General features: G+C 36.1%; 1 protein-coding gene across 1 annotated transcript in view; it reads left to right on the top strand.

Annotated features, from left to right (window-relative positions):
- Positions 1-499: 499 nt before the first annotated feature.
- MEGF10 (multiple EGF like domains 10) overlaps positions 500-14826 on the top strand; it is a gene marked incomplete at its 3' end in the record, with an annotated part of 73350 nt that continues 59023 nt past the window's right edge. Inside the window, exons 1-4 of the mRNA XM_084304593.1 lie at positions 500-620; positions 3697-3798; positions 4761-4861; positions 12781-12873. Coding sequence (XP_084160719.1) covers positions 511-620; positions 3697-3798; positions 4761-4861; positions 12781-12873 — 406 coding nt within the window. The 5' untranslated portion in view covers positions 500-510. The remainder of the gene's footprint in view (positions 621-3696; positions 3799-4760; positions 4862-12780; positions 12874-14826) is intronic.

Below are 14826 nucleotides of genomic sequence, written 5' to 3'. Positions count from 1 at the left end.
CTTTATCTGGGGTTTTTAAGAAGTTGGTGCTGCTATGCACTTAACCAAAATGCTAATGGTGTAGCATTTTGGTTAAGTGGTCTTTAGGCTTTCTGGTGGCATGTTATCAGCAAAACCTTGAGTAGAGGTGTTTCTACGCTTGTGGTCTTGAGCAAGTGCCAATCTGTTTTAAAACTGCAGCTCTGTTACCTGGTATGTATGAGCCATCTCTAAACAGACTGACCCTGGCCGCCTGCAATGCGGTAGGACTTGCTGGCTGCCCTGCTACTTGCATTAATTACTCTATTTGTCTTCTTCTACCAGAATGGGCATGTATTTGCTGCCACTAGGCATGCTTCATGTGTTTCTTGAAGTACCTATTCATATATATCACTAAACCTTTGATTTTATGCATAGCCTAATAAAATGAGTCAATGGTTTTGGCTCCTTTATTGTTTATGTAATAATTAATGTATTTTATATATATATATATATTTTTTTTTTTTTCTTACAGGTCACCTTTTTGAAAAGATGGTTCTTAACTCCTTTTTTGGCTTTCCTGTCATATTCCTGTACCATTGGGTGGGGATAACTTTATCTTTGAACCTTGAAGATCCAAATGTGTGTAGCCACTGGGAAAGGTAATAATTTCTTTTATGTAAGACTTGACACAAATTCTGATTGTAAAAGTTTTGGTTTGTTTTGCTTATTACATTTTAATTGATTTATAACTTTCAGTTAAATAATGATCTGGGAATAAAATTTTGCATAACCATGTGGGCAAGGTAAGTTCATGCATAACTAAAAGACTATTTCACAGTGGGTTGAAGTGCAGCCATCTTTGCAGTAGTGGTTAGGAAAAACACAACAGTGGCACCAGTAATATTACAGAACTGTCTAGGGACAAGAAAGAAATTAAAAATAGCTTTTTTCAATTTAAGTGAAAAGGAGCTTTTACATATGCAAAATGTAATTAGCCATATTGGAGTTTGGCCAAATTTGATTATGCTGATTCTTTCTTTTTCAACATTACTGGAATCTAAATTAAGATTTTTTTTTTTTGATGAGGTTCAGAAATTTATAACGTGCAGCTATAAATTCATCAGTTTAGTTAGTCCAATTGTTCAACCAATTTCAGGTTAATTGCAAGTGGATTGCTCACAGTGGGTAGGAGAGGTTGAACCACAAGCATTTGTTGTAGTTTTCTTGAGCAAAGATTATAGTAGTGAAACCAGCCTGAATGTCTCATTATTATTATTTAATTAAGCCCATGACTGATCAGCTAACCCCTGAGACAGTCTAACTGTTCATTTGAGACCATAAGTATTTCCTCCATTGGAGGTAAATTGTTTTTTATGTTTAGTTTCTGGAAATGCTGCTGAGCCACTGTACATATATTTGCAATTGTTTGGGCTAAATCTTTGTAGAGGAAGTTGAAACTTGTATTTAAATTTTTATGGTCTGTATATCAAAAAATGTACTTAAGGACTTCCCCCAGCCATTTATTTTAGCTTATGTGCAGCAAAGGTCGGAGCAGATTCTTGGTATGCAATTTGGCATATACGAAATTGTGTATATGAAGTAATTACCATACTAAATACCTGGTTACAATATTCAGGCACAAGACTAGATACCCATGGTTAGGAAAAAACACAACAAGCCTGATACTACTCCATGTTGTGTATCATTTGTTAACTGTTTTTATCCATGTAAGTGTTTTTTTGAGGGAAGAAGCAGCATAGTGAAAGCAACATGGAAAAAAAAAATATATATATAGTGCATAATGTATTTTAAAACAAAGTAATTAAAGTCTACAGAAGAGAAAATACACTCATTGAGTGTTTCCAGTTTGTTGAATGAACTGAAAGATCTGTGCTGTGTCTCAGAGCAGGCAGCAGGGGAACATAGCTACGAATGAGTAAAACCAACAGATCCCAGTTCATTGCTGCTGCTGTCACTGGCAGCACTATATCCTTTAAATAAACCTACCCCGCCCTGTCATGAAACATTCTTTACAAATGAACTGCGATCACAGCAAGAGCGGATGGGCTGAGCATCGTGTCCAACAACAAGCGCAGACGTTTTGTCGGGCTCGCTCTGACAGCTGGAGAGATTAGGGATGCTTGCCTCTATATGGGCATAGGGAAAACAGGGAGCAAGTGCTGGGCAGCGAGGAGTAAGTAGATCTGGACATGTTTTCTCTAAGTGTAGGTGATGACACTAGGAGGAGGAGACTGTGGCTTTTACCCTGTAGTAGGTGCTGAGGGGGTCAAAGTGTGAGTAAAAGCCAGACGGGCTGTGCGCTCAGCAAGTGTTTTGACTATTCCCAGGAACCAGCACTACAGCAGGAACGGACCACACGTTCCCATATTTTCTAACCCCCTTACGCAACCAAGGACTGTCGGACTGCCAGCACAAACAGTCTGTGCAAGAGTTTTCTAGGGTGATTCAATATTTTTCCCTTCTGCAGCAGGGCTGTGTTCCTCTGGCCCCACTGACAGCTCTGGAGGCTCTGGATTTTCACTATACTCATAATTTGACAGGCAGAAGTAATAGGTCTTCAGTATAGTACTTCTGACCAAAAAATAAATAAATAAAATAAATAAGTAAATAAAAATCTCTGTTCAAAATTAGCCAGAAAACAAGAAAAAGTACACATTTAAGTATTTTATAACTTCTGATTGCTCAACAGACTGTTGGATGGTACAGTTGTCCTATCTGTTTTCAGTAATTATTATGTGGGTGTACTTCTATATTAACACCCACCTTTATATGTAAGTACATTGACAGACCTTTCCACTACCGATGAAGATGTTTTATTACGGATACAGCTACAGTTTTTAAAAATATATATATTTTTTCAGAAAATCCTGTGAGATTTTTCTGTTTTGTATGACAAAAGAATAAATATAATCTTGTCTCTTAACTAGTTCTTCAGCTCTCCAGTGATGTTAGTAAAGCAGGAGAAAATGTGCCACACATCTCATTGCCTTGCTGCTTCAGTTAGCTGCTCATTCGAGACAACAATTGCTTTTAGAATTTAGACGTAATTACTTTTCTTTAAATGTCTAGTAGTACCATTTCATCAAATGTATTACACAGAGACATGATTGCTTTCTACATGTATGTTTTTCTTCCCTTAGTGGATAAAAACCCTTTCAATCCATATATTCTATTTTATAAAGTTAGCTGGTTCATATTTAGCCTAAACTTGCACTTGCTGTTTTGTTGCATATGAATATTTTGTTATTTTTTATACCTTTATTTTAAGCATTTCCTCATGAATTTTAATACATATTTTATGCCTCCCTTTTTAAAGAGGAAATTAAGAACTAGTAGCATTTAGATAGTAGTTAAAAACAATAGCAGACTATAATAGATCCTTTGTAACAGACAGCATTAGGCTGAAATTGACTAAACAACTTTGTTTGTGAGGGCTTATGGAGCACCTTTTTAGCAGACTCCTCACCTTAGAAAGCAAAGAAGTATTTGTCAAAGCCATGACTGTCTATTGCTAAGTGTGCTATGACTGTGTGTACATCCAGAAGTTACAGGATGTGCCTAAAAGGTGTGCCTTGTTATCTGTTCTTGTTATGTGCCTTGTTATCTGTTCTAACTACAGCTACTTACTAGGACTTTGTTAAAGACTTAATAAAATCACTGTATTGTAAAGGACTTGCTCAATAATCTGTTCACTCTCTCTCTCTTTTTCCCCAGTTATTCAGTCACAGTGCAAGAGTCATATCCACATCCTTTTGATCAAATTTACTACACCAGCTGTACTGACATCCTAAACTGGTTTAAGTGCACACGACACAGGTGATGTATAATTGCTAAATTGTCAAACTGCTGATATCGTAGATATGTGTAGAGACCTTGTGTCTGCTAAAATCAAGCATGGCATATAGGATATTTCATTTATAGTGACTTATTTGTGTAGCACTGATTGTCTGAGTCAACTGAAAAATGTCTGATCCAAGCAAAGTCACATATCTGTCATTAGCATGTCAGGGTATATCACCCTACTGAGGGCTGACAGAAAAAGAACAGGTTAAGAAAAAAGCATGCAGTGCATGAAGTGCAATTCTCCAGATCCTACCAGGTGCATTTGTTCAAAAACTTCATGAGACACTTTGCTGCTTTGAACCTTATGTTCTGGGGAAAATGTGTGTTACTTGAAAAGGAAGTAAAAAGAAGGTTGGAAGGCACATCTGGAGGTTATCTGGTCCAACCCCTATGCTCAAGCAGAGCCACCTAGAGCAGGTTGCCCAGGATCATGTCCAGGTATCTCCTTAGAGATATTCAAGACATCTTCAAGTGTCTTAACTAGCACTTCTCTTGTCTTAATCAACACTGTCCCAGAAACCAGACTCACCCTTGTAAGGATAAACCCCAAGTAGTCTCTCCTTGGAAACTGACACCAGTAGTGATCAGGGAAATGGATTTGTTTTGCCACACTTTAGTCTCCATTGGGGATGCTATTGGTGAAGGCAATGATACTCTAGTTTGTGATTTGGTTAAGTAGCCAGAATCCTTAACTTTACTGCTGTCTGTCCAACCATGGAAATAAGGTTTGTTGTGGAACCCACAAGACTATTAAATACATCAACAGATAAATAAAGGTCTCTTTCTGGAGAATTCTCTGAGATATCTCTGATATCTCTGATATTTCTGAGATATCTTTACTGCTGTCTGAAGATTTTAAAAAATATGTAAGCATATAAATGATTTAGTTTCTGAACCATTAAATATATGCATCAACCATTCATTCTTTTCTTTAGAATCAGTTACCGTACTGCCTACAGACATGGTGAAAAAACGATGTACAGACGTAAATCCCAGTGCTGCCCTGGATTTTATGAAAGCAGGGAAATGTGTGTCCGTAAGTCTAGCTTCTTTTTGCTTTGAAATTCCGTACATTCATTGCAGGGCTGGTTTGGCTCCCTTTTGGGGATGATTTGTGGGAGCTGCATTACTGGGGGCTCAGTTATTCATCAGTGGTGCGCATGCAGATCTTGTTGAAGTCAATTGGTGTTGTGCATATGGAAATGACAGGATAATTGGATCTCAGAAGTCTAAGTAACCAACCTTGATGTGATTCTCACTAATGATTACATGGCACATTACATCTCAGACAGCACAAGTGTCAGAGCATTTTTCAACACAAAAAACAAACACCAACAAAACCAGTAGGGAAATGCAAGGCCTCAGCATGGGCCCAGGTTGATCCCTGAGCAACTCTTGCAGGTATGAAGGTCTGTAACAACTGTTTGAAGGCAGCAGCACCACCCTGTTGTAGGGCACATGCTGCTGTCTCCAAAGCTTCCTAAATCTAGAATTTGAAGAACTCTGTCCAGACTGGCAGTGACCCTGGCTTGGCTCTCTTTCTCCCTCTTGCAAAGCCTTGTGAAGAACCTAGAAAGGTCTGATTCTTAAACTAATATTCATTCAAGATCACAGCAGAAAGGAGGAATGAAAATAGAGGGTGTGTTAATCCATAGCCTTGAGAGTATATGTGAGTGGCTGAACACAGGTCAGGTGGAAACTTGTTCAAAGCTGTACAGCAGACTGGACAGCTAGGGGCTTCCACTGGCAAGAGTGACAGAGAGGAGCTTATAATAGGTGAGCACATGTGAAAGGCAGTGTGTCCTCAAAGTTGTGTAAATGTGTACAGCTAAAAATAAAATTAATTCAGTATATTTAACATTATTTTCCTCTGTGGATACACATGTACACAGCATGGACTGTAGCTGTAAATTTTCCAGAAGTCAGGACACTGAATTTGTCTTAAACTTTTAATCTCCTAGAAAAACTGGGTTTATCAGAGCCAGTCTTTTGTCAGTAATGTCATTTGTGGGTGTCTTTAAGAGCAGCCCAGTGAGGGGCTGGAGCCTCTGGATTGTGGGGGCTGGTCCCAGCTTGCCGCCCAGTTGCTGAGCAGGCCTGTGCTTGGCAAGCCCAGCCAAGGGAAAAATGTGACAAGCCCTACGTACTGGGAGAGCTGCAGCGTGTACGCTGCCCTGTCAGACCTGTGGGCTGCTTGTGTGTGTAGATCAGCCTCATGTCCCCCCAGCCCAGGCCTGGCCCCCAGGGCCTGCACAGCGCAGCCTGCGGGTGGGCTCCTGCCATCCTGGGGCCAGGCAGGCCTTGGCCCAGGTCACCTTGTGTCTGTCACCACACACCTCCTGCCTAACCATCTACAGCACTCTTTACCTGGTGCTTTTTCTCATCTGAGAGTGGGAGAAACAGAGATAATTTCATAGGTTTATCGCCTCCCTTACTGCTTCAAAGACAGTGGTGAAGCATAGTTTTCAAAGTTTGGAGGAGCTGCTCCAGCAAAACGCTCTGCAAAATAACAGATAACAAGAGATTTGCCATTGCTGCTGGATTTTGCAAACCATGTTAGGAGAAGTCAGTACAGTGGATGCATCTTTGGTCTCTGGTAAACAGAGTCTGAAAAATTAGCATCAATACATACATTAACATTATTTATTCAATATAAATGTGAAACAGTGCCTAGATTTGTTCAGAGGCACAGTTCTGTGTTTTGTGAAGTGCATACTGGAAGTGACTGATCGGATTTAGTTGTATATTGGAAAATTGTACGCCGTGAATGTCAAAACATCATGAAATCCTCATTTACTTTTTTTGTTTTATGGCACTCACTGGAATTTGAAAATAAAGCAGTAAGATCTTTGATTTAAAATGTATTTTCTGCACAAGACAAAGCAAGGTCAAAATGATACTGAAAAAAAACACCCTACTTTAAAAGAGAATCAATCTAAGATCAGATCAGCATTTTTTTTATCTTTTTTTTTTTTTTTAAACGTATTTATTAGACTTATAAGAACCAATTTTTGTCTATATTTGGTTATTATATAAATGAGAATGATCATAGAATCATAGAATCATTAGGTCAAAAGACCTCCAAGATCATCTGGTCCAACCATCCCCCTGCCACCAATATCACCCACTAGACCATGTTCCTAAGCACTACATCCAACCTTTCCCTAAGCACCCCCAAGGACAGTGATGTTTTTCGTTTGATGTTTTGTTTGTTCCTTTGCTTGACTTCTCAGTTTAAAAAGCTCAGTTAGAAAATTCTACTGGCAGATGATTTTGGTATGACTCAACACTTCACTGCATTTAGTGATGAAGTGAAATCTTGTGACTTCCTTTTTAAAATACTAATTAGGAATTTTCAGCATGAATACTCACCAGTGCCTATTGTCCTAGTGGTAGCACTTACTAATGGTAGTGCTACTGCACTACTGTGGGAAGAGAATTACTTGTCACTGTATAGAATTATAGCAAGAATGTGGGTGCCTCACATTGCTGAAGTCCCTAAATGTAGTATTCACAAAGAAAAGAACGACCAACTGCAAGAGAAAAGCATGGGCTGAAATTTAAGTGGTTTACATATATGTTTTTGATTTTTTCCAAGTTCATTCTGAACATACGAATTTGAATTTGTCTTAGGATATAAGTTTTCTGTGGAATTGTGACTCTAACTTCGTAGTTGTTTCTAAAATCTTTCAGTTTCAGGTGATTCAGTAGGTGACACTTCTGTTAAGATTTCACTTTTCAGTAAAAATTACATTTGTGTTTTGTTTTTGGATTCAGTAAGTAAACTCACATGTGGAAAATACACAAACAGACCTTTTTATCACTTAAACAATAATTTGTATTTTGTTTGTTCTTCTCTAAACAACAAATTACTGTTGTAATGTAAACTGTTCAAACCCAGATTCAGAGTTTTAGTATCACCTTTTAACTAATGCCATTGATAAGCCTATGTATGGTGCCACAAAGTGAAAAATCAACAATATAAATACACATATGATTGCTCAAAAAAATCCAAACTCTTTCACCTTTTAGCCAAGAAACAGGAAAGTAACACTAGTGGCAGAGACTATAACAGAATCAGATATTGTTAGCAGTATCAGTAGAAAAATATCATGACACTGTCTGTTAAAGTAGAGGTATTTACATGGATTGCATAATTCTGACTCGTCTTTTATTTAGTTAAGGAAGTGCATTGTGAATATTGCAGCTCTCATTTATTTATTTATTTATTTATTTATTTATTTTAATTTGGAATATGGATGCTAGTCTGGGCTACATGCTGAGACACCTTTTTATTAAAAGTGTATTATTATTATTATTTATTAAGTTTACAAAATCCATTCAATTTTATCATGTTTCTGAAGCAAAAGGATTCAGGCTTTAAGATGTCTTCTGGTAGCTTTGCTGTAGATTAACGCACATAAAGTAGATTCATCCTTGTAGCATATTGGTAGCGTGAACATTAATTTACAGTTTCTGACAACATAGCAGGATTAAGCCTGTTGAATTTCCTTGAGAAAGAAAATGGAGAATAGGAAGAATATAGGTAGAATTATGAAGCTATTTTACCAAGTAACTGAATTTCCCTCACCTTAATAAAAAACAGATGTTAAGCACAGAAGAAAAAAAAAAAAAAAAAAAAAAAAAAAAGGTTTAACCAAAGGATACGTTCTAGCATATAGTATGGAATTGAAGAATTTATTTGAAAGAACACATTTATAATGTAGTTTAAAAGTAGTTATGTGTGTTTCATTTTTCACAGAAAATGCTGAGGGACTATATTTTAATTAATTTCAAGGAAGTTGAAGTTAAATCTTGTACAATATGTGGAAGAGTTCTTTTACATTTCCAATCTAACTTGGTTTATGCATTCAATTTTCATTCTCAAAATGTTGAGGACTTTAACAGATAAAGAAGCTTATTTATTTTTTCTTGAAAAGGGATATATCTCTTCAAATTACTCTTTCTGAAGACTCTAGGAATCCAAATCAGGATACAGTGGTATTAGCAGAAATGACAAACACAGAGCATGCAGTCATGCATGTGGTATGACTTCTTTTGTTGGAAGTGATTTATGTGAAAGAAATAATATGGAGATTTACTTACAACCCCAAAACAGACCTTGTTCAGGTATCACTTTTTTCCTTCTAATATAAATTCTCAGTGCAGTTGATCAGAATTATATTTAATATGAGATTTATTTAATGAGATTTCAGGTATGAAATTTCATGAAATCAAGTATGTCTTCAGGTAGCTGCTTATCTGATGTTGTGACTCATTTGTTTTAACGCTGAAAGTTAAAATTGGGAACCATAGTGGATTCTCTTGGTCATTTACATACATAAATAATTACAGACAAAATATCTCAAGCTTTTGTTTGTGTTAGTTGATTTACGCCTGGCTTTTCAAAGGAAATAAATGACAGATAATATGATCATAAAAATGCTTTCATGAACTTCCATTAAAGATAAAAATAGCCTTTTCACATTTTATAACTGGAAATTCTTCTGTATCTTCTTTTAACATCAGATAATGTAATGCACAGCTGTCTAGATGTTGTCTATGGTGATTTATCATTAAATAACTTCATATCACTTTCTTAATCACAGAGAGCGGATTCATAAAATGCCATTCAGAAATTTCAAGTCTTATCATATTCCACTCTTCATACATGCTCTAGTTCAGAAGTGGAAGTGACATGAGGCACTGGAGTTACTCCACTCAGCTGTGATACTTTAAGTAGGCATCACAGCGGAGGAGCAATCTGCATTTCCACCGCAGGTGGTATGGTGGAACCCATCAGCATTTAAGTAGGTATTTGAATTGTAATCTTCTCCTGAGTTGGAGCACTCTCTCCCTCCCTTCATTGGTATCAGTATGAACCACGTAATCAGCATGTGAAAATGACAACTTGATCTAAGATTGCATTACACGTGCTATGCTTCTGGCACGACTGGCTTAATCCCCCTTAGTATGAAGCTATAGTGCTGCAGCATGTCTGTGAGCACTTTTGCGAAGCCCTTGCTTCATACTGCTTTCAGCTTGCTGTACTAGTTGTGTCAACGATCTGCACAGGTTATACGTGTCTTTTCATGTTAATTCACATTGCTGAGTTTTCTCAACAGGGCATTATCATTTGGCTGGGTGCAGAAACACCAGTGCCTGGTGTTAGGAACAGAGACGAAGATATACTTGTGTCTGGGGAACTGGGCAGCCCCCTCCTGCACGTGTGCACAGCAGCAGGTGTTTTGTAGATACTTCAGGTTGGCTGATGATACTCTGTAGTCAGAAAAAGCAAATCTACCTTCTGTGTTTAAGAAAATGAAAAAGATGTGACCTGCTGAAATACAGACATGTAAGTAGGACAAGGCAAAATTTTAGGGAAGATTTTGAAAGAAACAATAAGAAACAGAAGAAAATGGAAAATAGATAAAAAAGCAAGTATGCAAGTTTAAGCTCTCATTGCTTTTCATATGTTGATTGATTTTCCTTTGCAAAAGAATAAGATATGACTTATGCAATTTACTGCTGTCAGTGAATTATTGGTGCTTCTTTACACTGCTCATTATCAAAGAGATTTCACATTAAATTTTTCATCTGTTTTTGCCCATAAATATTTTCTTACATCTTGTGTACAAGAAAAGTCTCTCTGTTCCAGATGTACTTCAGGTCTTTTCAGCCTGAAAGCTGAAAAGCCTTGCACACTTTTTAGGTCATGTAGTAAATTGTGGTTCTCTTGTCCCAATGTTCAGTGAAATAATCTTGGTATATATGCTGTCTCTTAGGAATGTTAACTACAATTCAGTTAATAAGAATCAGTTAGCCCAGTTAGTGTCTGGAGAGTAATTTCTTTTGGTTACAAAATAGGTATATCTAGAATATAGAAGGAAATTGCTTATTGATCAGATATATTTTGGGGCATTAAGTAACTTAAAATGAAATAAAGGAATACTGGATAGTTATTTTTTATAAATCTTGAACATTTTTGAAATATTCTTGGCCTTTAACTTCTTCAAAGTAAAGAATTTCATGTCACCCTTCTCAGAGAAAGAAATTTGTATGCCATATATATATATATGTATATATGTATATATATATATATATGTGTATATATATATATATATATATATATATATACACACAATTTTAAGCGATCTTTATTATGTTTATTTGGAAACAATAGTATTTACATTTTAAGAGGTCTTTCATTGGCCCTTATCCCATGTTGTTTAATTGCTGAAGTTAGAAGAGGTTTGGCTGTCAAAAAATGTATACAGTGGTAATGATTTTGGGTAATGTATGTTGGTATTCAGTAAGTTATTCAAGCATGCACACATAGCATGTATGTGCACTGCTATCTCATGTTGTTTTATGGTTCACTGGGAAGATTTTTCACACACTTGGTTTAGGGAGAGCTTCAGTGCCCATGTCACCACTTATTATGCAAGAATCTTCAAAGATGTAAGTAATTCATATCTAGATGTAAAACTAATGGAGTTGTGGGATGTATTATTTAGTCATTATTTCCGTAATAGATAGAATGAAATAGCTTTGGGAGTATTAATACACATTAATGTTTTTTATCTTTTGACATTTAAAAATACATATTCTCCCTGTTGAAGGTCATTTTAATGCACATCTGAAAAGTAGCTTATTAAACATAAAAGTTGCAAAGGAAACCTAAAGGCTGTAATATGTAATTAGTGGCTGGGATCCCAGATAACCAATGATTTAAGTAATATATACTGTTGATCTCTTTGTGGCTCTCTTTCTTTGTGACCACACAAAATATAAATATGACTATCCTGCTTCATCATGTTTAATTAGAAAAACTATCACAGGACATTTTACAAGTATTTGCTCCAATTATTGTATAGCACTTTCAATCTGTTCAGCACAGAAATGATTTGTGTGAAGTCTCATTAAAATTCTTGTAAACACCAACTTTGTCTTTCCCCATTGTTCACCTTGTATTAATTGGTACACTGATCATATTCCTGTCATTTTTTAATTTTTATTTTTTCTGGAAATGTAGGTTCAAAGAAAATTCTCATCCTGTGCACATTTTTTAAGTTTTATTGTTGTTTGAACTGGATGGAAATGATTCCAGTGTATATATTTTGGAAAGCTGAGGGCATTTCCTTATGAATATAATGCCAAAAAAGTTGCTGGTTGCCAGTTCTTCCTTTTGTATTATGAGTCAATTATGTTGGTGTGCAGCATACAGAAGCTAATTCAAGTTTTTGTGTCAAAATGAGGTGTCAAATAAGACTTATTTCAAAATAAGCCTTATCTGCAGAACCACACACATACATTCTTGCAAATCATAACAAAAAATAATAATGAAAACTTTTAAGCAGCTCTGATTATCACTTATTAAAAAGTTGCAGTGATTCATAGGGTTTGTACCTTGTGCCTTACCTTAAGTGTCATCAGTGTATTGTTGTGCTTTATTTGAACTGTGCAACTATTCAGAAAAAGCAATATTAAAATCCTGACGTGTTGCAAATCATATTTTGTCCATGCTGTTTCAAGAGAACCACATGTTTTTGGCTTGCAGTTTTCCCTTTCTTAGGGTAAAGGGTTTCACCCTTGCTCAAGCAGGGCCACCAAGAGCAGGCTGCCCACGACCATATCCAGGCAGCTCTCTAAGCTAAATTACACTATGACTGTTTTTCCATTGAATGTGGACAATTTTCTCTTTGTTAAATGCAGAAGTATTTGAGAAGCACCAACCTGGATTAGTTGGATCCTTCAGAATAAGGCAAAATGGAAGAGACAGAAGTCAGATAACTTATTTTGAAGAGCAGCCATCAAATATTAATGTGCTAATATTTATTTTACTTTTAAACGGTATTTGAGGCATGAAACATCTGGAATGAGAGTAAGTTTTGAATATCTTTCCAAGTGTTAAGAGCTGTAATTAATTTTTATTCTTATTTCCTTCTCTGACAGCTCACTGTGCTGACAAATGTGTCCATGGTCGCTGTATTGCTCCAAACACCTGTCAGTGTGAGCCTGGCTGGGGAGGACCCAACTGCTCCAGTGGTGAGTTTTCACCTGCTTCTGCCTGTCTTGGGCTTTTTCCAATGTGTTGTCCTCTATTTTGGGTGGATTATCACTGATCCTGTGCTTGGTCTCCTGGTCAAGGCATTTGTTTTGAGTTGTGAGGTTCTGTGTCTGTTCTGATTTTTTTCTTCATTTACTTGAAGACAGTGTTACCTTGTAGCAGCACAAAATGTCTTGAACTATTTTGTGCTCAGAAACATTCCAAAAAGTACAGATCTTAGTATCTGGAGTAAGTAAACGAAGTTGTATTTGAGCAGTAAAATCTTTTTTTTTTTTTTTCCATTATTTTCTTGCTCTGTGAAGAATGATGGTGCAAGGTCATCTACAAAAGCTATAAGTAAATCTTCCAGACAACCCTATCTTCCTTTTTTTTTTTTTTTTTTTTTTTTTAACCAGCTGTGTTCTTCTCTTGCATCAATACTTCCTCCCTGTTTGCTCATTCTCTTTACATTTTTTTCTCACTTCAGTCATCTTTCTCCAACTGTCTTCTCCTTTCCCTTTGCCATAAGAGTGTGTGCAGAAGAGAAGGGAAGCAAGAAAGGAGTATCGAGGACATATGTAGGATGAGTCTGGGACACCTTGCTATGGTGTCCCGGTTGATATATGGCTTTAGTCACACATCAGCCAGCTGGTGGTCATACTTAATAGGGAAATTATGAAGGTGGAGGCCATCACACACTTCATACAAGAACATAGCAAAACCATGTAATGAAGTACTAAAGTAATAGCAATTAACAACATTTTTAGGCATTGCAATTTTCTAGACCCTCTGAATGTGAAACCAGGTGCTGCAGTCGAGGAACGAGGCTGTCGTAAGACAATGGGTCTTGACAGAGGGCAGAAACCCCTCCATAGTAGGAGTGGCATTTTGTATACTTTGTCTTCATCTGTCAAAGGTAAACAATTCATGGTCTGCACAAATTATTTTTTGCCTTTACCCAACATAGAGTTTCTCAGAGTAATTCTGTATTTTTGCTCATTATAACAAGTTATTTATTCAGTCTTTCTATTCCCTTTCATAAAGTCTTTGGAGATATTATGTTTAGTCTAACACTAAATCATGTACTTCATTACACTCAAGTTCAAAGTAGGTCACTGCTAGTGACTGTCCACTTGAAAGGAATGCATTATTTTTTTTTAGTCAAAAATAAAAGATATGTTTATAATTTAAATTTAACAGACCATATAAAAATATAATTCATAAAACAGAGCTTATGTTTTGCATAGCTATTATGCTACCGGTTTACTTAGTATGGGATTCCTGTAAAAAATAATAACTGTGAAAAACATAGATAATCAATAGGACAAAAATAATTTTGGTTATATTTTCACCCTCATTTTTTTCACTTAATAAAAATATGGATTTTTTTTTTTTTAGTAAGATACTTTAGTGACTCTCCATCTGGAACTGATCATGTGTTTATTTTCTGAAATATGAGAGAGAATTAATAAATTACATGAAAAAGAACTTACTATTTTAAAATTATTATGTTTGGTGTATAGTCTTTGTATATACTTACAAGCGCTTCTTCTCATAAACAGCTCTAAAGAAGCAGCAAATTTTGCTTAAGGCATAAAATGGAAAGAGTTGGCATTGCAGTGTTATAGTAATGCTGATCTTAATCTAGTGTGCTGAATTGTAAAAGGAAATTGTCAAGAAATGTTATCTTTCTTTTTGAAAGCCTTATGAATTGAGCTCCTCTGTAACTAATCAAATGTACAAAAGAAACGTGTATCACTATACAACCTAGAATGAGGAAATACTTTTATTTATTGAAATTTCCAAGTTTGAAACTCATTGAAAGGGCAATTTTGATGAGAGAGGAATCTCTAAATCTCTCTTTGGAAATAATCCTTCCTCTCACAGGATTTTGTAGAGTCCATTTCCCTTACCTGTCTGGTATAATTCATTCTGAATACATGTGCGGCTAT

Source organism: Netta rufina (genome assembly GCF_964035555.1).
Source record: "Netta rufina genome assembly, chromosome: Z".
NCBI classification, from domain to species: Eukaryota; Metazoa; Chordata; class Aves; order Anseriformes; family Anatidae; genus Netta; species Netta rufina.
This window is presented reverse-complemented; position numbering and strand designations above follow the sequence as displayed.